Source organism: Giraffa tippelskirchi, chromosome 11 (genome assembly GCF_054371585.1).
Source record: "Giraffa tippelskirchi isolate mGirTip1 chromosome 11, T2T-mGirTip1v1.2.pri, whole genome shotgun sequence".
Taxonomy (NCBI): Eukaryota; Metazoa; Chordata; class Mammalia; order Artiodactyla; family Giraffidae; genus Giraffa; species Giraffa tippelskirchi.
The window spans coordinates 76,632,494-76,653,991 of record NC_137285.1 but is presented as its reverse complement, the minus strand read 5'-3'; the positions used below and the strand labels follow the sequence as shown (position 1 = coordinate 76,653,991).

Genomic DNA, 21,498 nt, shown 5'->3' with positions numbered 1-21,498 from the left:
TGAAGAGAGTAACGTGCCAAGGTAGCAATTGATGTCCTCATTCGAGAGGATGAAGCTGGTGCTCAGAGAAGGGGGGAACTTGGCCACAGCAAGGAGGTGTGCACCCAGACAGAACCCCCCAGATCCGGCCATTGGAGCTCAGGGAGGCCACTGGTGTGGCTTGTCCCTGTGGCAGGGCCCGAGGCAGGCAGCCCACCCTGATTCCTGCGGGGGCCTGACTTGGGAAGTGCCATCTGGTAGCTTTGAGACTCACCAAACCAAATTGCACTGGAGAGAGGAGGGACACCTTCCTTCATCCACCCCCCACCCCCGCCGGATTCCCACATACCCTGACCCCTTTCTCTCGATTTCGGAGCCATTTCCAGAGTCCCGCTCATATGACCTCATTTGAAGTGCACTGTGGACGGGCTGCCATCTGCAGCTGCTACCACAGCAGCCAAGGGCTTTAGCTCCCGACTACCTCCCTTCCTTTGGAACTTGGGGGCCCTCTACTCCCCACTTGCACACCACAGACCTTTGCTGAGGATTGTGGGGACCCTCACTCAGTTTGCAGCACGTTGTAGCCATCCCTGTCCTCCCTTGAAACTCAGCTTGTGAGCTCCTTTGGAGCAGCGTGGCCCACCTGGCTGCAACGGAAGAGACACAGCTGACAGTGAAACAACAGCTTAGATCTGAGAGCCGGAAAGCTCTGTCAAAAGGGACCTCCCTCTTCACACCGTAGAGGCTGTAGGAGCCGCCAGGCTTTCGGAACCAGTGCTGGGGCCAAAATGACTCCACAGCTGTTTTCCTTCCTGGGGAGGGTTCTGGCTCGAGCGGGAATGGCTCAAGTCTCCTAAGGTTCTGAAAGCCCACTGTGTGCAGATTCACGGTACACAGAGAGGAAAAGGTGGAGTCCTAGCCTGGAGGTGGTCACAGCTCACGGATGAGCCAGGCAGGCAGGCAGGCAGGGCATGAGAACACCTGAGCTGCCTTCATGAGTGAATGGTGTGGGGGCAGAGGAAGAGAAGCCGGTCTGCTCCCTCGTGTGGTGCCCAGGGCAGGTTGTCCCCAGAGGAAACCCTTACGACGGTGAGGACTATCACTGCTGTTTCCCAAGGGGTTCCGTCGGTGCGTGTCTTCCCCGGAGCGGTCAGGCCGTCTCTCAAGTACACTGGCCATGGGCATTGCCTCTCCTTGGAACTTCCCATGTGTTTCTCTTTTTTATGGAACAGTGATTTTCTAGAGTGGTTCTGGGCCACAAGGATGTTGGGTCATTTTCTAGCCTTCTGTCATGAAGAACGCTTTCCTGGGCATGGGGGTGGTTTGTTGTTCCAGCTCCCTTTCTTGGCTTCTTTTGGGAGCTGGTGCAACAAGAGGAGCTCAGCCTCTGCCTTCTGGCTGAGATGTCACCCTTCAAACAGCAATGCCTGCCTGGAGATAATGATGGCAGTTGCCAAAAGGGCTTCGTTTGGCACATGGTATCTTGAAAGGACGTACACCGTCCTTTCAGCTATCAAAGGCTAGTTCAAATGACATAAAAATGAGAACTCTCCAATGGAGTCTTACAGTAGGTGGAGAGTCCGAAAAACACTCCTTCAGTCATTTCGCTGAGAGTCATTGATTGGGGACACCAAGAATATAGGAAGGAATGCAGAAAGAAAAGATGAAATTGTGTTCAGGATCGGGGGGAGGGATGAACAGGGCGTGCTTGCCTTGAATCCAGGCTTTGTTGGGGGGTGGGGCATAAAGATGGAACGGGTCTGAAACTACAAAGTGGTGATGGTAACACAGTATCACCAGAGTTACACAACAGTGTTCCCAGATTGCAACAATGATGAAACAGTTTACTAATCCCAACTTAACCAACAAAAATCCAGGAAACCATACAAAAAATAAAACATCACCAGAAAGGTGGAAACAAACCACATGCAAAGCAGTTCAGGGGAAAGGAACTCCATGTCCCCTGGGGGCAGACCGAGTTGCCGGCATCCACGGTGAGCAGACAGGGATGGAGGCTGCAGAGCCGACCGCTCCCCTGGACGTGGTGTTTCCGGTAAGGGCTCTGGGTCTCTGTCCAGAGCGGGGGCTCTTTCTCCCTGCAGGGCTGGGTGAGTCATCGTGGGCGTCTGGGTGTTGCGCGGGAGCCAGGGCAGGCTCTCCCTGCCGAGGCGGTGACTCTTCCTCTGCCTCGGGTTCTCTTGCTAAAGCCCGAGCAGGTAGAGGTGCACGTGGAGGTGGAGGTTCTCGCTGAGGGGGTGGGACATCAGTGCCTGGGGCTGGGGGTCCTGCAGGCACGGAGATCCGATCTGCCCGGTGTGCTGGCCAGTACCCAGCTGGCCTGGTGTCTCTGCGAGGGCAAGTCTCGCTTCTCCATCTGCCCTCGGTGGATCCCTGGGTCCTGCACCTGGAGCCACCACCTGTGTGGGGACAGGTCTGGGAAGTGGAGCCTGGTTCCAGTTGGAGGCCAGTGCTAGAGCTGGGGGAGAAGCAAAGTTTGCCCACAGGCCAGCCTTGGCATGTGCGTACCCCGGGACAGAAACCTTCCAAGAGGTTCCCAAAGAATACCCAGCGTCAGATGTCTTTTGGGACTGAAGTGTGCAAGATGGGGGGCGGGGGGTGTGAGGCCAGCGCTTGCTGCAGGCCCAGCAGCAGCTTTCGAGGACTCGTCCCTGTGTAGCTCAGCACCCCTCCCCACACACTCCCGTGCACCAGCCCCAGCGTCCTCACCTCTGTGCTGTGGCGTGCTGGGCTCCAGGTCCTCCTGGTGCCTCAGAGGCCGGGGTTCTCTGGACTCTGGGTCGGAGCCGGGTGTGCTGAGCTCCGTGGAAGCCTCAGACTGGGCCGCCGGCTGTATCCTGGGCGGTGTCTCGGCAGCAGGCCTTCCCCACCTCCGCGTCTCCCCCGGTGGGGCTGATGCCTCCGTGGGCACGCTGACCTGGAGCCTGCACTGGGCCTCACGGGCGGGCGGGTGGTGCTCCGACCCCTCCCTCTGGGAGCTGGATGGGGTGTCCCCGTCCTCGGCCTCATCACGTGGGAAGCTCTGCAACGACAGTGACCGTCAGCCAGCCATGCTGGGAGTTTTCCGAGCTGGGCCTGGCCAGTGGAGCCGCTGCTTCTGCCTGCTCGAACTTCTCTTCCCAGAAGGGTCAGAGACGTGTGTCTGCTCAGATCCCCACCCGGGAGGAAAGAGACCCATCTGAGGGTGTGAGGTCAGCCTGGCCGGTCGGCGCTGCCCACACTCTCCCCATCCCGCCCAGCCTGCTCTCCCCTGGGGTGTGGGCACAACTTGTCCACAGGCTTCTGACCCCACATCCGCCTGGGCTTCCTTGAGGGAGACACAGCCCGAGAAACCCGCATCCCCACACACAGGCAAAGGACCCGGTGTTTCCGGGTGGCATGGGAGAGGTGGCCTGGCCCGGCCTGGGGCTCCCCGTGTTACCTTTCTGTTTCTCCGGGCAAAGGGCCAGAGGCCTCTCGGGGGTGTCCTGAGCCAACGTCGACAGGGTGCCCACGCACACTGCCTGTGAGCTCTCCTGAGGCCCCGGCCTCTGGGCAGGGGCAAACAGCAGAACATCTTGGCAGCAAGTGATCTGGCTGGGGGCTCCTCTCCGCTCTGGAGGCCTGGATACCCGGATTGCGGGTTCTGTTGGGTTCTGTTGCCGGCAGGTGACATCATTTCCTGGGGTTCGTGCTGAGGTCCCTTCCTCAAAACTTCCCAAGGGAATCTCTGGGTTTCTGACTGCTCGACCACCCCCCTTAGGCCATGTGCAGGCACAATGACACCCACACGGCCCAGCCCACAGCCCTGGGGAGGCCTGGGTTCAGCCAGGGCCTGAGCTCCGAGGACCATGCTGCTCTCAGACCAGGCTCCTTCTTCTCATAAGTGGTGTGGCCCTGGACAAGCATATGCCCCTCAGGGTTGCCCCAGTCTCTCCATCTGCAGAGTGGGGGTCATTCTCCCATCTGCTTCCTAGGTCTGTCGGCCTACGAGCAGCTCCATGCCTTTCCACCTGGGGCCGATATCACGTGGAGCTCGTGCGCTGAGACTTCAGAAAGAAAGATTCCATCCAGGGCTGACACAGCACAGAATGGGGCAGAACGAGGCCTGGATGCGCCGTGGAACCCAGGAAAAGGCACTCCCCCTCCTGACTGTTTTGAGACCCCGCATCCAAGTTGGAGGACCGAAAGGAAGACTCGAAGGTCTCCCTCTCTTATAGAAAAGAGTAGCCAACTTTCTGGTCCTCTGTTTCCATTGAGATTCTGTTCAAGGGTCCCAGCTCGGCTTCTGCGGGTGGCTGAGCTTCTAATGGCTCCCTGCGTTCTTGTCTTTTCCTCTCCAAACCTTCCGTCCTTTTCCCCCTTCTGGGGTGGAAGGGCGCTGTCATTGCTTCTACCTTCGAGACAGATTGAGGAATAGTCTGGACCATCGACTCCTTTCCTCTCTTTGGTTCCGTGTCTCTCTCTGGCTGTGTCCCTCTCTTTTCCTTTCTCAATTCCGTCTGTGTCTTCCTCTTTCTCTCTCGTGTGTGGATGGATGGATGGATGCTAGGGATGCACATGTATATGATTAGATGAGGGTTATGTTTTAGGGATAGGTTAGAGGGAGAGAAAGGCTTTAGGTCAGAGTTGGTCATGGGGGAAGGGTCAAGGGTGGTGGTGGTGTTTCTTGGAATCTGAGTGCTGTGCATTCTTCGTCTCTTTCCATATGAACCCCTTCTCAGATACACCACTTGCAAGGAGTCTCTCGTGTTCCGTTTCCTATCTTTTGCATTTGTGAATGCTTAGCCTCTCTGTTGTGAATAGGTTCCATTGGATGGAAACCCAGTGGTGTACTTCGTTTACCTCTTTCCCTTACTTGAAGAGACCCATTTCGACCTCCGCCCAGCAAATGGCAAGGAGACTCTGATGTTAAGGAGCCTTTGACCTACGCTTCTTTCTAGCTATCTCATGACATCAGTCTTTAGGGTGAGGTTTTTCCCCGATATTGAGGTGGTATGAGATCAAACCCAATAGCGTTCTTCAGATGTAGCTGTCTGGTTTTCCCATGGACATTGATTGAAGAGGCTTTCTTGTTCCCATTTGGATATTCTCACCGTCTGTGTCAGAGATGAGTTGACCATGGATGCTGGGGTTTGTTTCTGGACCCTCAACTTTATTCCATCGATCTGGATCTGTGTGTGTTGTTGTATTCCCAATAGCATACTGTCCTGCTGCTGCTGCTGCGGCTAAGTCACTTCAGTCGTGTCTGACTCTGCAAGACCCCATGGCCTGTAGCCTACCAGGCTCCTCCGTCCAGGACATTTTCCAGGCAAGAGTACTGGAGTGGGTCGCCATTGCCTTCTCCGATACTCTCCTGAGGATCCTAGTTTGGTCGTCTAATTTCCTTTCACACAACCTTGGATGTCCGTATCGGGGCTTTTTCGTCGGATTGTATTGACAATGTAGGCTCTTTTCTGTTTCCGTACCCCTTTTGCAATTCTTTGTTCGGTGCGAAAATGCATTGGCATTTTGGGAGGAATAGCATGGAAGCTGTGGATTGCCATGTGGGGCTGTGACATGATTTTCCCAGTAGGAATTCTTTCAAGCCCTGAGCACAGCTTCTCTTTCCAGTGATTGGTGTGGGCTTGATCTTCCTCCTTCCATCTCTCGCCGTTTTGTGAGAACAGGTCCATCCTTCCCTTCTGGGGTAGATGGACTCGTGGATATCACTTCAGTGAATGGCATTGTCAGTGGGGGTGATAATTCCCTTCTCATTGGAAGACTTTGCTGTGAGTATTAGAAATGCAAGTGACTTCTCTTCCCCTTCCTCCCTGTCCATGTCTCAGAGCCACCGGGAAACAGAGGCCTCATCCACGGTCACACAGGCCTGAGGGGGTGCAACTAGACTGTTGTTTCTTCAGGCCCTCAGTGCTGGACATCATCCGGGATACTCTGTGTGTGTCTTCCTCCGTCTGGTGTCCCTTCAGACCTTTCCCTAGTTTTCACAGGCTTGTTGTGTTGGCGTTCTTTGTCTGTTTGGAGACACATCCTTGATAAGCTTTGTGTTTCCACTCATTCGTCTCGCGATGTATGACCTGTCTTTTGCTTTTGTAATGAGGTCTTTCCCACAGTAGATATCTTTGATTTTGCAAAGTCCACTGTATTCTCTGGGTTTTTTTTGTGGACTGCCTTTTAGTTTTGTGTGTGAAGACTCAAAGCACGTGTCCGGTTTCTGCTCATTGTTCTTCTAGATTTGTGACAAGTTTTCATGGAAAGTTTGCCTAGGGATAACTGGAAGTGAACTCGGTGTAAGGTGTCAAGTCTCCATCTCCATTCATGTCATCCCCTGCAGTTTCCAATTCCCTGTTCCTGAGTGGTTTTGGAGATCTTGTGGGAAGGTTGGTTGCATTGGAGTTTGCATTTCCACCTTGATTCGATTCACACTGTTCTGCCCTCAGGGACACTGTCAAGGGGGAGTGAGGAGCAGCCTGCACTTCCAGCAGTGACCACACGGTGGGGCGAGTGCTGCTCTCCCCTCTGGGAGCCCCAGGCCACAGGCATCCCAGTGAGGAGCCAGCTCTGTGCTCAGCTGAAAGGAGTTAGTCTCTCAGGAGCCTCGGAGCCCTTGCCTTTGGATCACCCAGGGTGGGCATTTACTGGGACAGAAAAAATTGCCCTGAATTCCATGGACGGAAGAGCCTGGCTGTGTAGAGTTGGTGAGTTGCCGTGAATCAGACACAACTGAGGACACAAAAATTCAATAGATTAAAACACATTTTGGGGGTGGGGGGGAGTGAAAGTGGGTGATGTGGGTTGTTTTGTCTTATATAATAGCCAAGGGAAATCTAGTTTAAACCTAAATTCACATAGATGGGAAAGGTATAGCTCTCCGTCACCCTATTTAAAAAAAAAAAAAAAACTACTAAACTTTTCTGGAAGTTTATTTAGTAGCTTCCTTGAGCAGTTTATTGTGGAGCATTTTTTTTTTCTGTGACATTGGCCTCATTAAAAATTATGGTTTGCCTTTAGTGGATAATTTTGTTCATTGGTTTCTTAGAGAACCTTGGTAATCTTTGAGTTTCCTGGGGAGTATGGTCACATGACCTGGCCCTGGCCAATCGGTGCGTTCCACCTCCCTGGCCACTGTGATTGGCTCCGGGCTGGGGCAGTGCCCAATCGGGGCCCAGGGCCGGGCCTCACGTTGGAAGCCAGGGGAAGACGAGCTCTCGTCCTGCTGGGGTAGGGGAAGGGGTGGGGCCGGGGGAGGTCAGGCTCCAGCAGTGGGAGGGGCTTGAGGTCCGCCTGCGGCAGTTGGTGACGTTCCTGCTCCCCTCAGGGCAGAGCCGCCGGCCTGAGAATGAGGGCGCTGCTGAGCCCAGGGGCTGGGATGGCCCGTTGCTGCTGTGGTCCCAGAGCTCCACCCGAGACCTGAGGGAAGCCGTCTGCCCGTGAGTCCTCTCCCGCTTGTCTGTCAGCTTGTTTGAAGCATGCTGGGTTTTCTGCCCAGCTGGCTAAGGGGAGTCCCTGGAAATGCAAGGGTGTGGGTTTTGGCAGACTTCAGGGAAGACATGCCAGATGAGCCTGGGAGACTCCAGCTTAAGCTGGATTCAGGAGATATCTCTTCGGGCCAGCTAGTAATTGTAGGATAAGCCTAATGAGTCTTCACAGGATGAAGAGAGTAACGTGCCAAGGTAGCAATTGATGTCCTCATTCGAGAGGATGAAGCTGGTGCTCAGAGAAGGGGGGAACTTGGCCACAGCAAGGAGGTGTGCACCCAGACAGAACCCCCCAGATCCGGCCATTGGAGCTCAGGGAGGCCACTGGTGTGGCTTGTCCCTGTGGCAGGGCCCGAGGCAGGCAGCCCACCCTGATTCCTGCGGGGGCCTGACTTGGGAAGTGCCATCTGGTAGCTTTGAGACTCACCAAACCAAATTGCACTGGAGAGAGGAGGGACACCTTCCTTCATCCACCCCCCACCCCCGCCGGATTCCCACATACCCTGACCCCTTTCTCTCGATTTCGGAGCCATTTCCAGAGTCCCGCTCATATGACCTCATTTGAAGTGCACTGTGGACGGGCTGCCATCTGCAGCTGCTACCACAGCAGCCAAGGGCTTTAGCTCCCGACTACCTCCCTTCCTTTGGAACTTGGGGGCCCTCTACTCCCCACTTGCACACCACAGACCTTTGCTGAGGATTGTGGGGACCCTCACTCAGTTTGCAGCACGTTGTAGCCATCCCTGTCCTCCCTTGAAACTCAGCTTGTGAGCTCCTTTGGAGCAGCGTGGCCCACCTGGCTGCAACGGAAGAGACACAGCTGACAGTGAAACAACAGCTTAGATCTGAGAGCCGGAAAGCTCTGTCAAAAGGGACCTCCCTCTTCACACCGTAGAGGCTGTAGGAGCCGCCAGGCTTTCGGAACCAGTGCTGGGGCCAAAATGACTCCACAGCTGTTTTCCTTCCTGGGGAGGGTTCTGGCTCGAGCGGGAATGGCTCAAGTCTCCTAAGGTTCTGAAAGCCCACTGTGTGCAGATTCACGGTACACAGAGAGGAAAAGGTGGAGTCCTAGCCTGGAGGTGGTCACAGCTCACGGATGAGCCAGGCAGGCAGGCAGGCAGGGCATGAGAACACCTGAGCTGCCTTCATGAGTGAATGGTGTGGGGGCAGAGGAAGAGAAGCCGGTCTGCTCCCTCGTGTGGTGCCCAGGGCAGGTTGTCCCCAGAGGAAACCCTTACGACGGTGAGGACTATCACTGCTGTTTCCCAAGGGGTTCCGTCGGTGCGTGTCTTCCCCGGAGCGGTCAGGCCGTCTCTCAAGTACACTGGCCATGGGCATTGCCTCTCCTTGGAACTTCCCATGTGTTTCTCTTTTTTATGGAACAGTGATTTTCTAGAGTGGTTCTGGGCCACAAGGATGTTGGGTCATTTTCTAGCCTTCTGTCATGAAGAACGCTTTCCTGGGCATGGGGGTGGTTTGTTGTTCCAGCTCCCTTTCTTGGCTTCTTTTGGGAGCTGGTGCAACAAGAGGAGCTCAGCCTCTGCCTTCTGGCTGAGATGTCACCCTTCAAACAGCAATGCCTGCCTGGAGATAATGATGGCAGTTGCCAAAAGGGCTTCGTTTGGCACATGGTATCTTGAAAGGACGTACACCGTCCTTTCAGCTATCAAAGGCTAGTTCAAATGACATAAAAATGAGAACTCTCCAATGGAGTCTTACAGTAGGTGGAGAGTCCGAAAAACACTCCTTCAGTCATTTCGCTGAGAGTCACTGATTGGGGACACCAAGAATATAGGAAGGAATGCAGAAAGAAAAGATGAAATTGTGTTCAGGATCGGGGGGAGGGATGAACAGGGCGTGCTTGCCTTGAATCCAGGCTTTGTTGGGGGGTGGGGCATAAAGATGGAACGGGTCTGAAACTACAAAGTGGTGATGGTAACACAGTATCACCAGAGTTACACAACAGTGTTCCCAGATTGCAACAATGATGAAACAGTTTACTAATCCCAACTTAACCAACAAAAATCCAGGAAACCATACAAAAAATAAAACATCACCAGAAAGGTGGAAACAAACCACATGCAAAGCAGTTCAGGGGAAAGGAACTCCATGTCCCCTGGGGGCAGACCGAGTTGCCGGCATCCACGGTGAGCAGACAGGGATGGAGGCTGCAGAGCCGACCGCTCCCCTGGACGTGGTGTTTCCGGTAAGGGCTCTGGGTCTCTGTCCAGAGCGGGGGCTCTTTCTCCCTGCAGGGCTGGGTGAGTCATCGTGGGCGTCTGGGTGTTGCGCGGGAGCCAGGGCAGGCTCTCCCTGCCGAGGCGGTGACTCTTCCTCTGCCTCGGGTTCTCTTGCCAAAGCCCGAGCAGGTAGAGGTGCACGTGGAGGTGGAGGTTCTCGCTGAGGGGGTGGGACATCAGTGCCTGGGGCTGGGGGTCCTGCAGGCACGGAGATCCGATCTGCCCGGTGTGCTGGCCAGTACCCAGCTGGCCTGGTGTCTCTGCGAGGGCAAGTCTCGCTTCTCCATCTGCCCTCGGTGGATCCCTGGGTCCTGCACCTGGAGCCACCACCTGTGTGGGGACAGGTCTGGGAAGTGGAGCCTGGTTCCAGTTGGAGGCCAGTGCTAGAGCTGGGGGAGAAGCAAAGTTTGCCCACAGGCCAGCCTTGGCATGTGCGTACCCCGGGACAGAAACCTTCCAAGAGGTTCCCAAAGAATACCCAGCGTCAGATGTCTTTTGGGACTGAAGTGTGCAAGATGGGGGGCGGGGGGTGTGAGGCCAGCGCTTGCTGCAGGCCCAGCAGCAGCTTTCGAGGACTCGTCCCTGTGTAGCTCAGCACCCCTCCCCACACACTCCCGTGCACCAGCCCCAGCGTCCTCACCTCTGTGCTGTGGCGTGCTGGGCTCCAGGTCCTCCTGGTGCCTCAGAGGCCGGGGTTCTCTGGACTCTGGGTCGGAGCCGGGTGTGCTGAGCTCCGTGGAAGCCTCAGACTGGGCCGCCGGCTGTATCCTGGGCGGTGTCTCGGCAGCAGGCCTTCCCCACCTCCGCGTCTCCCCCGGTGGGGCTGATGCCTCCGTGGGCACGCTGACCTGGAGCCTGCACTGGGCCTCACGGGCGGGCGGGTGGTGCTCCGACCCCTCCCTCTGGGAGCTGGATGGGGTGTCCCCGTCCTCGGCCTCATCACGTGGGAAGCTCTGCAACGACAGTGACCGTCAGCCAGCCATGCTGGGAGTTTTCCGAGCTGGGCCTGGCCAGTGGAGCCGCTGCTTCTGCCTGCTCGAACTTCTCTTCCCAGAAGGGTCAGAGACGTGTGTCTGCTCAGATCCCCACCCGGGAGGAAAGAGACCCATCTGAGGGTGTGAGGTCAGCCTGGCCGGTCGGCGCTGCCCACACTCTCCCCATCCCGCCCAGCCTGCTCTCCCCTGGGGTGTGGGCACAACTTGTCCACAGGCTTCTGACCCCACATCCGCCTGGGCTTCCTTGAGGGAGACACAGCCCGAGAAACCCGCATCCCCACACACAGGCAAAGGACCCGGTGTTTCCGGGTGGCATGGGAGAGGTGGCCTGGCCCGGCCTGGGGCTCCCCGTGTTACCTTTCTGTTTCTCCGGGCAAAGGGCCAGAGGCCTCTCGGGGGTGTCCTGAGCCAACGTCGACAGGGTGCCCACGCACACTGCCTGTGAGCTCTCCTGAGGCCCCGGCCTCTGGGCAGGGGCAAACAGCAGAACATCTTGGCAGCAAGTGATCTGGCTGGGGGCTCCTCTCCGCTCTGGAGGCCTGGATACCCGGATTGCGGGTTCTGTTGGGTTCTGTTGCCGGCAGGTGACATCATTTCCTGGGGTTCGTGCTGAGGTCCCTTCCTCAAAACTTCCCAAGGGAATCTCTGGGTTTCTGACTGCTCGACCACCCCCCTTAGGCCATGTGCAGGCACAATGACACCCACACGGCCCAGCCCACAGCCCTGGGGAGGCCTGGGTTCAGCCAGGGCCTGAGCTCCGAGGACCATGCTGCTCTCAGACCAGGCTCCTTCTTCTCATAAGTGGTGTGGCCCTGGACAAGCATATGCCCCTCAGGGTTGCCCCAGTCTCTCCATCTGCAGAGTGGGGGTCATTCTCCCATCTGCTTCCTAGGTCTGTCGGCCTACGAGCAGCTCCATGCCTTTCCACCTGGGGCCGATATCACGTGGAGCTCGTGCGCTGAGACTTCAGAAAGAAAGATTCCATCCAGGGCTGACACAGCACAGAATGGGGCAGAACGAGGCCTGGATGCGCCGTGGAACCCAGGAAAAGGCACTCCCCCTCCTGACTGTTTTGAGACCCCGCATCCAAGTTGGAGGACCGAAAGGAAGACTCGAAGGTCTCCCTCTCTTATAGAAAAGAGTAGCCAACTTTCTGGTCCTCTGTTTCCATTGAGATTCTGTTCAAGGGTCCCAGCTCGGCTTCTGCGGGTGGCTGAGCTTCTAATGGCTCCCTGCGTTCTTGTCTTTTCCTCTCCAAACCTTCCGTCCTTTTCCCCCTTCTGGGGTGGAAGGGCGCTGTCATTGCTTCTACCTTCGAGACAGATTGAGGAATAGTCTGGACCATCGACTCCTTTCCTCTCTTTGGTTCCGTGTCTCTCTCTGGCTGTGTCCCTCTCTTTTCCTTTCTCAATTCCGTCTGTGTCTTCCTCTTTCTCTCTCGTGTGTGGATGGATGGATGGATGCTAGGGATGCACATGTATATGATTAGATGAGGGTTATGTTTTAGGGATAGGTTAGAGGGAGAGAAAGGCTTTAGGTCAGAGTTGGTCATGGGGGAAGGGTCAAGGGTGGTGGTGGTGTTTCTTGGAATCTGAGTGCTGTGCATTCTTCGTCTCTTTCCATATGAACCCCTTCTCAGATACACCACTTGCAAGGAGTCTCTCGTGTTCCGTTTCCTATCTTTTGCATTTGTGAATGCTTAGCCTCTCTGTTGTGAATAGGTTCCATTGGATGGAAACCCAGTGGTGTACTTCGTTTACCTCTTTCCCTTACTTGAAGAGACCCATTTCGACCTCCGCCCAGCAAATGGCAAGGAGACTCTGATGTTAAGGAGCCTTTGACCTACGCTTCTTTCTAGCTATCTCATGACATCAGTCTTTAGGGTGAGGTTTTTCCCCGATATTGAGGTGGTATGAGATCAAACCCAATAGCGTTCTTCAGATGTAGCTGTCTGGTTTTCCCATGGACATTGATTGAAGAGGCTTTCTTGTTCCCATTTGGATATTCTCACCGTCTGTGTCAGAGATGAGTTGACCATGGATGCTGGGGTTTGTTTCTGGACCCTCAACTTTATTCCATCGATCTGGATCTGTGTGTGTTGTTGTATTCCCAATAGCATACTGTCCTGCTGCTGCTGCTGCGGCTAAGTCACTTCAGTCGTGTCTGACTCTGCAAGACCCCATGGCCTGTAGCCTACCAGGCTCCTCCGTCCAGGACATTTTCCAGGCAAGAGTACTGGAGTGGGTCGCCATTGCCTTCTCCGATACTCTCCTGAGGATCCTAGTTTGGTCGTCTAATTTCCTTTCACACAACCTTGGATGTCCGTATCGGGGCTTTTTCGTCGGATTGTATTGACAATGTAGGCTCTTTTCTGTTTCCGTACCCCTTTTGCAATTCTTTGTTCGGTGCGAAAATGCATTGGCATTTTGGGAGGAATAGCATGGAAGCTGTGGATTGCCATGTGGGGCTGTGACATGATTTTCCCAGTAGGAATTCTTTCAAGCCCTGAGCACAGCTTCTCTTTCCAGTGATTGGTGTGGGCTTGATCTTCCTCCTTCCATCTCTCGCCGTTTTGTGAGAACAGGTCCATCCTTCCCTTCTGGGGTAGATGGACTCGTGGATATCACTTCAGTGAATGGCATTGTCAGTGGGGGTGATAATTCCCTTCTCATTGGAAGACTTTGCTGTGAGTATTAGAAATGCAAGTGACTTCTCTTCCCCTTCCTCCCTGTCCATGTCTCAGAGCCACCGGGAAACAGAGGCCTCATCCACGGTCACACAGGCCTGAGGGGGTGCAACTAGACTGTTGTTTCTTCAGGCCCTCAGTGCTGGACATCATCCGGGATACTCTGTGTGTGTCTTCCTCCGTCTGGTGTCCCTTCAGACCTTTCCCTAGTTTTCACAGGCTTGTTGTGTTGGCGTTCTTTGTCTGTTTGGAGACACATCCTTGATAAGCTTTGTGTTTCCACTCATTCGTCTCGCGATGTATGACCTGTCTTTTGCTTTTGTAATGAGGTCTTTCCCACAGTAGATATCTTTGATTTTGCAAAGTCCACTGTATTCTCTGGGTTTTTTTTGTGGACTGCCTTTTAGTTTTGTGTGTGAAGACTCAAAGCACGTGTCCGGTTTCTGCTCATTGTTCTTCTAGATTTGTGACAAGTTTTCATGGAAAGTTTGCCTAGGGATAACTGGAAGTGAACTCGGTGTAAGGTGTCAAGTCTCCATCTCCATTCATGTCATCCCCTGCAGTTTCCAATTCCCTGTTCCTGAGTGGTTTTGGAGATCTTGTGGGAAGGTTGGTTGCATTGGAGTTTGCATTTCCACCTTGATTCGATTCACACTGTTCTGCCCTCAGGGACACTGTCAAGGGGGAGTGAGGAGCAGCCTGCACTTCCAGCAGTGACCACACGGTGGGGCGAGTGCTGCTCTCCCCTCTGGGAGCCCCAGGCCACAGGCATCCCAGTGAGGAGCCAGCTCTGTGCTCAGCTGAAAGGAGTTAGTCTCTCAGGAGCCTCGGAGCCCTTGCCTTTGGATCACCCAGGGTGGGCATTTACTGGGACAGAAAAAATTGCCCTGAATTCCATGGACGGAAGAGCCTGGCTGTGTAGAGTTGGTGAGTTGCCGTGAATCAGACACAACTGAGGACACAAAAATTCAATAGATTAAAACACATTTTGGGGGTGGGGGGGAGTGAAAGTGGGTGATGTGGGTTGTTTTGTCTTATATAATAGCCAAGGGAAATCTAGTTTAAACCTAAATTCACATAGATGGGAAAGGTATAGCTCTCCGTCACCCTATTTAAAAAAAAAAAAAAAACTACTAAACTTTTCTGGAAGTTTATTTAGTAGCTTCCTTGAGCAGTTTATTGTGGAGCATTTTTTTTTTCTGTGACATTGGCCTCATTAAAAATTATGGTTTGCCTTTAGTGGATAATTTTGTTCATTGGTTTCTTAGAGAACCTTGGTAATCTTTGAGTTTCCTGGGGAGTATGGTCACATGACCTGGCCCTGGCCAATCGGTGCGTTCCACCTCCCTGGCCACTGTGATTGGCTCCGGGCTGGGGCAGTGCCCAATCGGGGCCCAGGGCCGGGCCTCACGTTGGAAGCCAGGGGAAGACGAGCTCTCGTCCTGCTGGGGTAGGGGAAGGGGTGGGGCCGGGGGAGGTCAGGCTCCAGCAGTGGGAGGGGCTTGAGGTCCGCCTGCGGCAGTTGGTGACGTTCCTGCTCCCCTCAGGGCAGAGCCGCCGGCCTGAGAATGAGGGCGCTGCTGAGCCCAGGGGCTGGGATGGCCCGTTGCTGCTGTGGTCCCAGAGCTCCACCCGAGACCTGAGGGAAGCCGTCTGCCCGTGAGTCCTCTCCCGCTTGTCTGTCAGCTTGTTTGAAGCATGCTGGGTTTTCTGCCCAGCTGGCTAAGGGGAGTCCCTGGAAATGCAAGGGTGTGGGTTTTGGCAGACTTCAGGGAAGACATGCCAGATGAGCCTGGGAGACTCCAGCTTAAGCTGGATTCAGGAGATATCTCTTCGGGCCAGCTAGTAATTGTAGGATAAGCCTAATGAGTCTTCACAGGATGAAGAGAGTAACGTGCCAAGGTAGCAATTGATGTCCTCATTCGAGAGGATGAAGCTGGTGCTCAGAGAAGGGGGGAACTTGGCCACAGCAAGGAGGTGTGCACCCAGACAGAACCCCCCAGATCCGGCCATTGGAGCTCAGGGAGGCCACTGGTGTGGCTTGTCCCTGTGGCAGGGCCCGAGGCAGGCAGCCCACCCTGATTCCTGCGGGGGCCTGACTTGGGAAGTGCCATCTGGTAGCTTTGAGACTCACCAAACCAAATTGCACTGGAGAGAGGAGGGACACCTTCCTTCATCCACCCCCCACCCCCGCCGGATTCCCACATACCCTGACCCCTTTCTCTCGATTTCGGAGCCATTTCCAGAGTCCCGCTCATATGACCTCATTTGAAGTGCACTGTGGACGGGCTGCCATCTGCAGCTGCTACCACAGCAGCCAAGGGCTTTAGCTCCCGACTACCTCCCTTCCTTTGGAACTTGGGGGCCCTCTACTCCCCACTTGCACACCACAGACCTTTGCTGAGGATTGTGGGGACCCTCACTCAGTTTGCAGCACGTTGTAGCCATCCCTGTCCTCCCTTGAAACTCAGCTTGTGAGCTCCTTTGGAGCAGCGTGGCCCACCTGGCTGCAACGGAAGAGACACAGCTGACAGTGAAACAACAGCTTAGATCTGAGAGCCGGAAAGCTCTGTCAAAAGGGACCTCCCTCTTCACACCGTAGAGGCTGTAGGAGCCGCCAGGCTTTCGGAACCAGTGCTGGGGCCAAAATGACTCCACAGCTGTTTTCCTTCCTGGGGAGGGTTCTGGCTCGAGCGGGAATGGCTCAAGTCTCCTAAGGTTCTGAAAGCCCACTGTGTGCAGATTCACGGTACACAGAGAGGAAAAGGTGGAGTCCTAGCCTGGAGGTGGTCACAGCTCACGGATGAGCCAGGCAGGCAGGCAGGCAGGGCATGAGAACACCTGAGCTGCCTTCATGAGTGAATGGTGTGGGGGCAGAGGAAGAGAAGCCGGTCTGCTCCCTCGTGTGGTGCCCAGGGCAGGTTGTCCCCAGAGGAAACCCTTACGACGGTGAGGACTATCACTGCTGTTTCCCAAGGGGTTCCGTCGGTGCGTGTCTTCCCCGGAGCGGTCAGGCCGTCTCTCAAGTACACTGGCCATGGGCATTGCCTCTCCTTGGAACTTCCCATGTGTTTCTCTTTTTTATGGAACAGTGATTTTCTAGAGTGGTTCTGGGCCACAAGGATGTTGGGTCATTTTCTAGCCTTCTGTCATGAAGAACGCTTTCCTGGGCATGGGGGTGGTTTGTTGTTCCAGCTCCCTTTCTTGGCTTCTTTTGGGAGCTGGTGCAACAAGAGGAGCTCAGCCTCTGCCTTCTGGCTGAGATGTCACCCTTCAAACAGCAATGCCTGCCTGGAGATAATGATGGCAGTTGCCAAAAGGGCTTCGTTTGGCACATGGTATCTTGAAAGGACGTACACCGTCCTTTCAGCTATCAAAGGCTAGTTCAAATGACATAAAAATGAGAACTCTCCAATGGAGTCTTACAGTAGGTGGAGAGTCCGAAAAACACTCCTTCAGTCATTTCGCTGAGAGTCACTGATTGGGGACACCAAGAATATAGGAAGGAATGCAGAAAGAAAAGATGAAATTGTGTTCAGGATCGGGGGGAGGGATGAACAGGGCGTGCTTGCCTTGAATCCAGGCTTTGTTGGGGGGTGGGGCATAAAGATGGAACGGGTCTGAAACTACAAAGTGGTGATGGTAACACAGTATCACCAGAGTTACACAACAGTGTTCCCAGATTGCAACAATGATGAAAAAGTTTACTAATCCCAACTTAACCAACAAAAATACAGGAAACCATACAAAAAATAAAACATCACCAGAAAGGTGGAAACAAACCACATGCAAAGCAGTTCAGGGGAAAGGAACTCCATGTCCCCTGGGGGCAGACCGAGTTGCCGGCATCCACGGTGAGCAGACAGGGATGGAGGCTGCAGAGCCGACCGCTCCCCTGGACGTGGTGTTTCCGGTAAGGGCTCTGGGTCTCTGTCCAGAGCGGGGGCTCTTTCTCCCTGCAGGGCTGGGTGAGTCATCGTGGGCGTCTGGGTGTTGCGCGGGAGCCAGGGCAGGCTCTCCCTGCCGAGGCGGTGACTCTTCCTCTGCCTCGGGTTCTCTTGCCAAAGCCCGAGCAGGTAGAGGTGCACGTGGAGGTGGAGGTTCTCGCTGAGGGGGTGGGACATCAGTGCCTGGGGCTGGGGGTCCTGCAGGCACGGAGATCCGATCTGCCCGGTGTGCTGGCCAGTACCCAGCTGGCCTGGTGTCTCTGCGAGGGCAAGTCTCGCTTCTCCATCTGCCCTCGGTGGATCCCTGGGTCCTGCACCTGGAGCCACCACCTGTGTGGGGACAGGTCTGGGAAGTGGAGCCTGGTTCCAGTTGGAGGCCAGTGCTAGAGCTGGGGGAGAAGCAAAGTTTGCCCACAGGCCAGCCTTGGCATGTGCGTACCCCGGGACAGAAACCTTCCAAGAGGTTCCCAAAGAATACCCAGCGTCAGATGTCTTTTGGGACTGAAGTGTGCAAGATGGGGGGCGGGGGGTGTGAGGCCAGCGCTTGCTGCAGGCCCAGCAGCAGCTTTCGAGGACTCGTCCCTGTGTAGCTCAGCACCCCTCCCCACACACTCCCGTGCACCAGCCCCAGCGTCCTCACCTCTGTGCTGTGGCGTGCTGGGCTCCAGGTCCTCCTGGTGCCTCAGAGGCCGGGGTTCTCTGGACTCTGGGTCGGAGCCGGGTGTGCTGAGCTCCGTGGAAGCCTCAGACTGGGCCGCCGGCTGTATCCTGGGCGGTGTCTCGGCAGCAGGCCTTCCCCACCTCCGCGTCTCCCCCGGTGGGGCTGATGCCTCCGTGGGCACGCTGACCTGGAGCCTGCACTGGGCCTCACGGGCGGGCGGGTGGTGCTCCGACCCCTCCCTCTGGGAGCTGGATGGGGTGTCCCCGTCCTCGGCCTCATCACGTGGGAAGCTCTGCAACGACAGTGACCGTCAGCCAGCCATGCTGGGAGTTTTCCGAGCTGGGCCTGGCCAGTGGAGCCGCTGCTTCTGCCTGCTCGAACTTCTCTTCCCAGAAGGGTCAGAGACGTGTGTCTGCTCAGATCCCCACCCGGGAGGAAAGAGACCCATCTGAGGGTGTGAGGTCAGCCTGGCCGGTCGGCGCTGCCCACACTCTCCCCATCCCGCCCAGCCTGCTCTCCCCTGGGGTGTGGGCACAACTTGTCCACAGGCTTCTGACCCCACATCCGCCTGGGCTTCCTTGAGGGAGACACAGCCCGAGAAACCCGCATCCCCACACACAGGCAAAGGACCCGGTGTTTCCGGGTGGCATGGGAGAGGTGGCCTGGCCCGGCCTGGGGCTCCCCGTGTTACCTTTCTGTTTCTCCGGGCAAAGGGCCAGAGGCCTCTCGGGGGTGTCCTGAGCCAACGTCGACAGGGTGCCCACGCACACTGCCTGTGAGCTCTCCTGAGGCCCCGGCCTCTGGGCAGGGGCAAACAGCAGAACATCTTGGCAGCAAGTGATCTGGCTGGGGGCTCCTCTCCGCTCTGGAGGCCTGGATACCCGGATTGCGGGTTCTGTTGGGTTCTGTTGCCGGCAGGTGACATCATTTCCTGGGGTTCGTGCTGAGGTCCCTTCCTCAAAACTTCCCAAGGGAATCTCTGGGTTTCTGACTGCTCGACCACCCCCCTTAGGCCATGTGCAGGCACAATGACACCCACACGGCCCAGCCCACAGCCCTGGGGAGGCCTGGGTTCAGCCAGGGCCTGAGCTCCGAGGACCATGCTGCTCTCAGACCAGGCTCCTTCTTCTCATAAGTGGTGTGGCCCTGGACAAGCATATGCCCCTCAGGGTTGCCCCAGTCTCTCCATCTGCAGAGTGGGGGTCATTCTCCCATCTGCTTCCTAGGTCTGTCGGCCTACGAGCAGCTCCATGCCTTTCCACCTGGGGCCGATATCACGTGGAGCTCGTGCGCTGAGACTTCAGAAAGAAAGATTCCATCCAGGGCTGACACAGCACAGAATGGGGCAGAACGAGGCCTGGATGCGCCGTGGAACCCAGGAAAAGGCACTCCCCCTCCTGACTGTTTTGAGACCCCGCATCCAAGTTGGAGGACCGAAAGGAAGACTCGAAGGTCTCCCTCTCTTATAGAAAAGAGTAGCCAACTTTCTGGTCCTCTGTTTCCATTGAGATTCTGTTCAAGGGTCCCAGCTCGGCTTCTGCGGGTGGCTGAGCTTCTAATGGCTCCCTGCGTTCTTGTCTTTTCCTCTCCAAACCTTCCGTCCTTTTCCCCCTTCTGGGGTGGAAGGGCGCTGTCATTGCTTCTACCTTCGAGACAGATTGAGGAATAGTCTGGACCATCGACTCCTTTCCTCTCTTTGGTTCCGTGTCTCTCTCTGGCTGTGTCCCTCTCTTTTCCTTTCTCAATTCCGTCTGTGTCTTCCTCTTTCTCTCTCGTGTGTGGATGGATGGATGGATGCTAGGGATGCACATGTATATGATTAGATGAGGGTTATGTTTTAGGGATAGGTTAGAGGGAGAGAAAGGCTTTAGGTCAGAGTTGGTCATGGGGGAAGGGTCAAGGGTGGTGGTGGTGTTTCTTGGAATCTGAGTGCTGTGCATTCTTCGTCTCTTTCCATATGAACCCCTTCTCAGATACACCACTTGCAAGGAGTCTCTCGTGTTCCGTTTCCTATCTTTTGCATTTGTGAATGCTTAGCCTCTCTGTTGTGAATAGGTTCCATTGGATGGAAACCCAGTGGTGTACTTCGTTTACCTCTTTCCCTTACTTGAAGAGACCCATTTCGACCTCCGCCCAGCAAATGGCAAGGAGACTCTGATGTTAAGGAGCCTTTGACCTACGCTTCTTTCTAGCTATCTCATGACATCAGTCTTTAGGGTGAGGTTTTTCCCCGATATTGAGGTGGTATGAGATCAAACCCAATAGCGTTCTTCAGATGTAGCTGTCTGGTTTTCCCATGGACATTGATTGAAGAGGCTTTCTTGTTCCCATTTGGATATTCTCACCGTCTGTGTCAGAGATGAGTTGACCATGGATGCTGGGGTTTGTTTCTGGACCCTCAACTTTATTCCATCGATCTGGATCTGTGTGTGTTGTTGTATTCCCAATAGCATACTGTCCTGCTGCTGCTGCTGCGGCTAAGTCACTTCAGTCGTGTCTGACTCTGCAAGACCCCATGGCCTGTAGCCTACCAGGCTCCTCCGTCCAGGACATTTTCCAGGCAAGAGTACTGGAGTGGGTCGCCATTGCCTTCTCCGATACTCTCCTGAGGATCCTAGTTTGGTCGTCTAATTTCCTTTCACACAACCTTGGATGTCCGTATCGGGGCTTTTTCGTCGGATTGTATTGACAATGTAGGCTCTTTTCTGTTTCCGTACCCCTTTTGCAATTCTTTGTTCGGTGCGAAAATGCATTGGCATTTTGGGAGGAATAGCATGGAAGCTGTGGATTGCCATGTGGGGCTGTGACATGATTTTCCCAGTAGGAATTCTTTCAAGCCCTGAGCACAGCTTCTCTTTCCAGTGATTGGTGTGGGCTTGATCTTCCTCCTTCCATCTCTCGCCGTTTTGTGAGAACAGGTCCATCCTTCCCTTCTGGGGTAGATGGACTCGTGGATATCACTTCAGTGAATGGCATTGTCAGTGGGGGTGATAATTCCCTTCTCATTGGAAGACTTTGCTGTGAGTATTAGAAATGCAAGTGACTTCTCTTCCCCTTCCTCCCTGTCCATGTCTCAGAGCCACCGGGAAACAGAGGCCTCATCCACGGTCACACAGGCCTGAGGGGGTGCAACTAGACTGTTGTTTCTTCAGGCCCTCAGTGCTGGACATCATCCGGGATACTCTGTGTGTGTCTTCCTCCGTCTGGTGTCCCTTCAGACCTTTCCCTAGTTTTCACAGGCTTGTTGTGTTGGCGTTCTTTGTCTGTTTGGAGACACATCCTTGATAAGCTTTGTGTTTCCACTCATTCGTCTCGCGATGTATGACCTGTCTTTTGCTTTTGTAATGAGGTCTTTCCCACAGTAGATATCTTTGATTTTGCAAAGTCCACTGTATTCTCTGGGTTTTTTTTGTGGACTGCCTTTTAGTTTTGTGTGTGAAGACTCAAAGCACGTGTCCGGTTTCTGCTCATTGTTCTTCTAGATTTGTGACAAGTTTTCATGGAAAGTTTGTCTA

At 54.9% G+C, this 21,498-nt stretch overlaps 4 protein-coding genes across 8 annotated transcripts in view; 1 reads left to right on the top strand and 3 right to left on the bottom strand.

The window, feature by feature from the left end:
• LOC145527545 (uncharacterized) overlaps window positions 1-21,498 on the top strand; it is a 124,072-nt gene that overhangs the window by 38,296 nt on the left and 64,278 nt on the right. The window contains exons 2-8 of one of the 3 annotated variants that reach the window (XR_014069761.1): window positions 3,954-4,179; window positions 6,417-6,674; window positions 7,295-7,406; window positions 11,582-11,807; window positions 14,045-14,302; window positions 14,923-15,034; window positions 19,210-19,435. The gene's annotated coding sequence lies outside the window, so the exon portion shown is untranslated. Of the gene's footprint in view, window positions 1-1,454; window positions 4,180-6,416; window positions 6,675-7,294; window positions 7,407-11,581; window positions 11,808-14,044; window positions 14,303-14,866; window positions 17,108-19,209; window positions 19,436-21,498 lie in introns of those variants that run through there. The other 2 variants (XR_014069760.1, XM_081545645.1) reach the window with 2 other exon arrangements.
• On the bottom strand, window positions 1,803-3,829 carry LOC145527491 (uncharacterized). Of its 2 annotated transcripts, none has more exons than XM_081545564.1 (3): window positions 3,419-3,829; window positions 2,707-3,019; window positions 1,803-2,455 (listed from the first exon to the last, which is right to left on the bottom strand). In XM_081545564.1, the coding sequence occupies exons 1-3, from the start codon at window positions 3,827-3,829 to the stop codon at window positions 2,181-2,183; spliced, it is 999 nt and encodes a 332-aa protein (XP_081401690.1). In that variant the 3' UTR covers window positions 1,803-2,180. The 2 variants fall into 2 exon arrangements, with proteins under 2 accessions (XP_081401690.1, XP_081401689.1); XM_081545563.1 differs by having other exon boundaries at window positions 1,803-2,396.
• LOC145527458 (uncharacterized) lies at window positions 9,431-13,512 on the bottom strand. Of its 2 annotated transcripts, none has more exons than XM_081545511.1 (3): window positions 11,047-13,512; window positions 10,335-10,647; window positions 9,431-10,083 (listed from the first exon to the last, which is right to left on the bottom strand). In XM_081545511.1, exons 1-3 carry the CDS (start codon window positions 11,455-11,457, stop codon window positions 9,455-9,457), a joined length of 1,353 nt encoding a protein of 450 aa, XP_081401637.1. In that variant the 5' UTR covers window positions 11,458-13,512; the 3' UTR covers window positions 9,431-9,454. The 2 variants fall into 2 exon arrangements, with proteins under 2 accessions (XP_081401637.1, XP_081401638.1); XM_081545512.1 differs by having other exon boundaries at window positions 9,431-10,024.
• LOC145527467 (uncharacterized) lies at window positions 17,059-21,140 on the bottom strand. The gene is made up of 3 exons (XM_081545529.1): window positions 18,675-21,140; window positions 17,963-18,275; window positions 17,059-17,711 (listed from the first exon to the last, which is right to left on the bottom strand). The coding sequence occupies exons 1-3, from the start codon at window positions 19,083-19,085 to the stop codon at window positions 17,083-17,085; spliced, it is 1,353 nt and encodes a 450-aa protein (XP_081401655.1). The 5' UTR covers window positions 19,086-21,140; the 3' UTR covers window positions 17,059-17,082.

Excerpts from the sequence above, each read along its gene's own strand:
- LOC145527458 (XM_081545511.1), bottom strand. The coding sequence starts at position 11,457 with ATGGTCCTCGGAGCTCAGGCCCTGGCTGAACCCAGGCCTCCCCAGGGC. Across the intron at positions 10,648-11,046 it reads TTGCCCGGAGAAACAGAAAG|AGCTTCCCACGTGATGAGGC; the intron begins GTAACACGGGGA and ends CTGTCGTTGCAG. Across the intron at positions 10,084-10,334 it reads CAGCACGCCACAGCACAGAG|CTCTAGCACTGGCCTCCAAC; the intron begins GTGAGGACGCTG and ends CTTCTCCCCCAG.
- LOC145527491 (XM_081545563.1), bottom strand. The coding sequence starts at position 3,829 with ATGGTCCTCGGAGCTCAGGCCCTGGCTGAACCCAGGCCTCCCCAGGGC. Across the intron at positions 3,020-3,418 it reads TTGCCCGGAGAAACAGAAAG|AGCTTCCCACGTGATGAGGC; the intron begins GTAACACGGGGA and ends CTGTCGTTGCAG. Across the intron at positions 2,397-2,706 it reads CAGCACGCCACAGCACAGAG|GTGGTGGCTCCAGGTGCAGG; the intron begins GTGAGGACGCTG and ends GTCCCCACACAG.
- LOC145527467 (XM_081545529.1), bottom strand. The coding sequence starts at position 19,085 with ATGGTCCTCGGAGCTCAGGCCCTGGCTGAACCCAGGCCTCCCCAGGGC. Across the intron at positions 18,276-18,674 it reads TTGCCCGGAGAAACAGAAAG|AGCTTCCCACGTGATGAGGC; the intron begins GTAACACGGGGA and ends CTGTCGTTGCAG. Across the intron at positions 17,712-17,962 it reads CAGCACGCCACAGCACAGAG|CTCTAGCACTGGCCTCCAAC; the intron begins GTGAGGACGCTG and ends CTTCTCCCCCAG.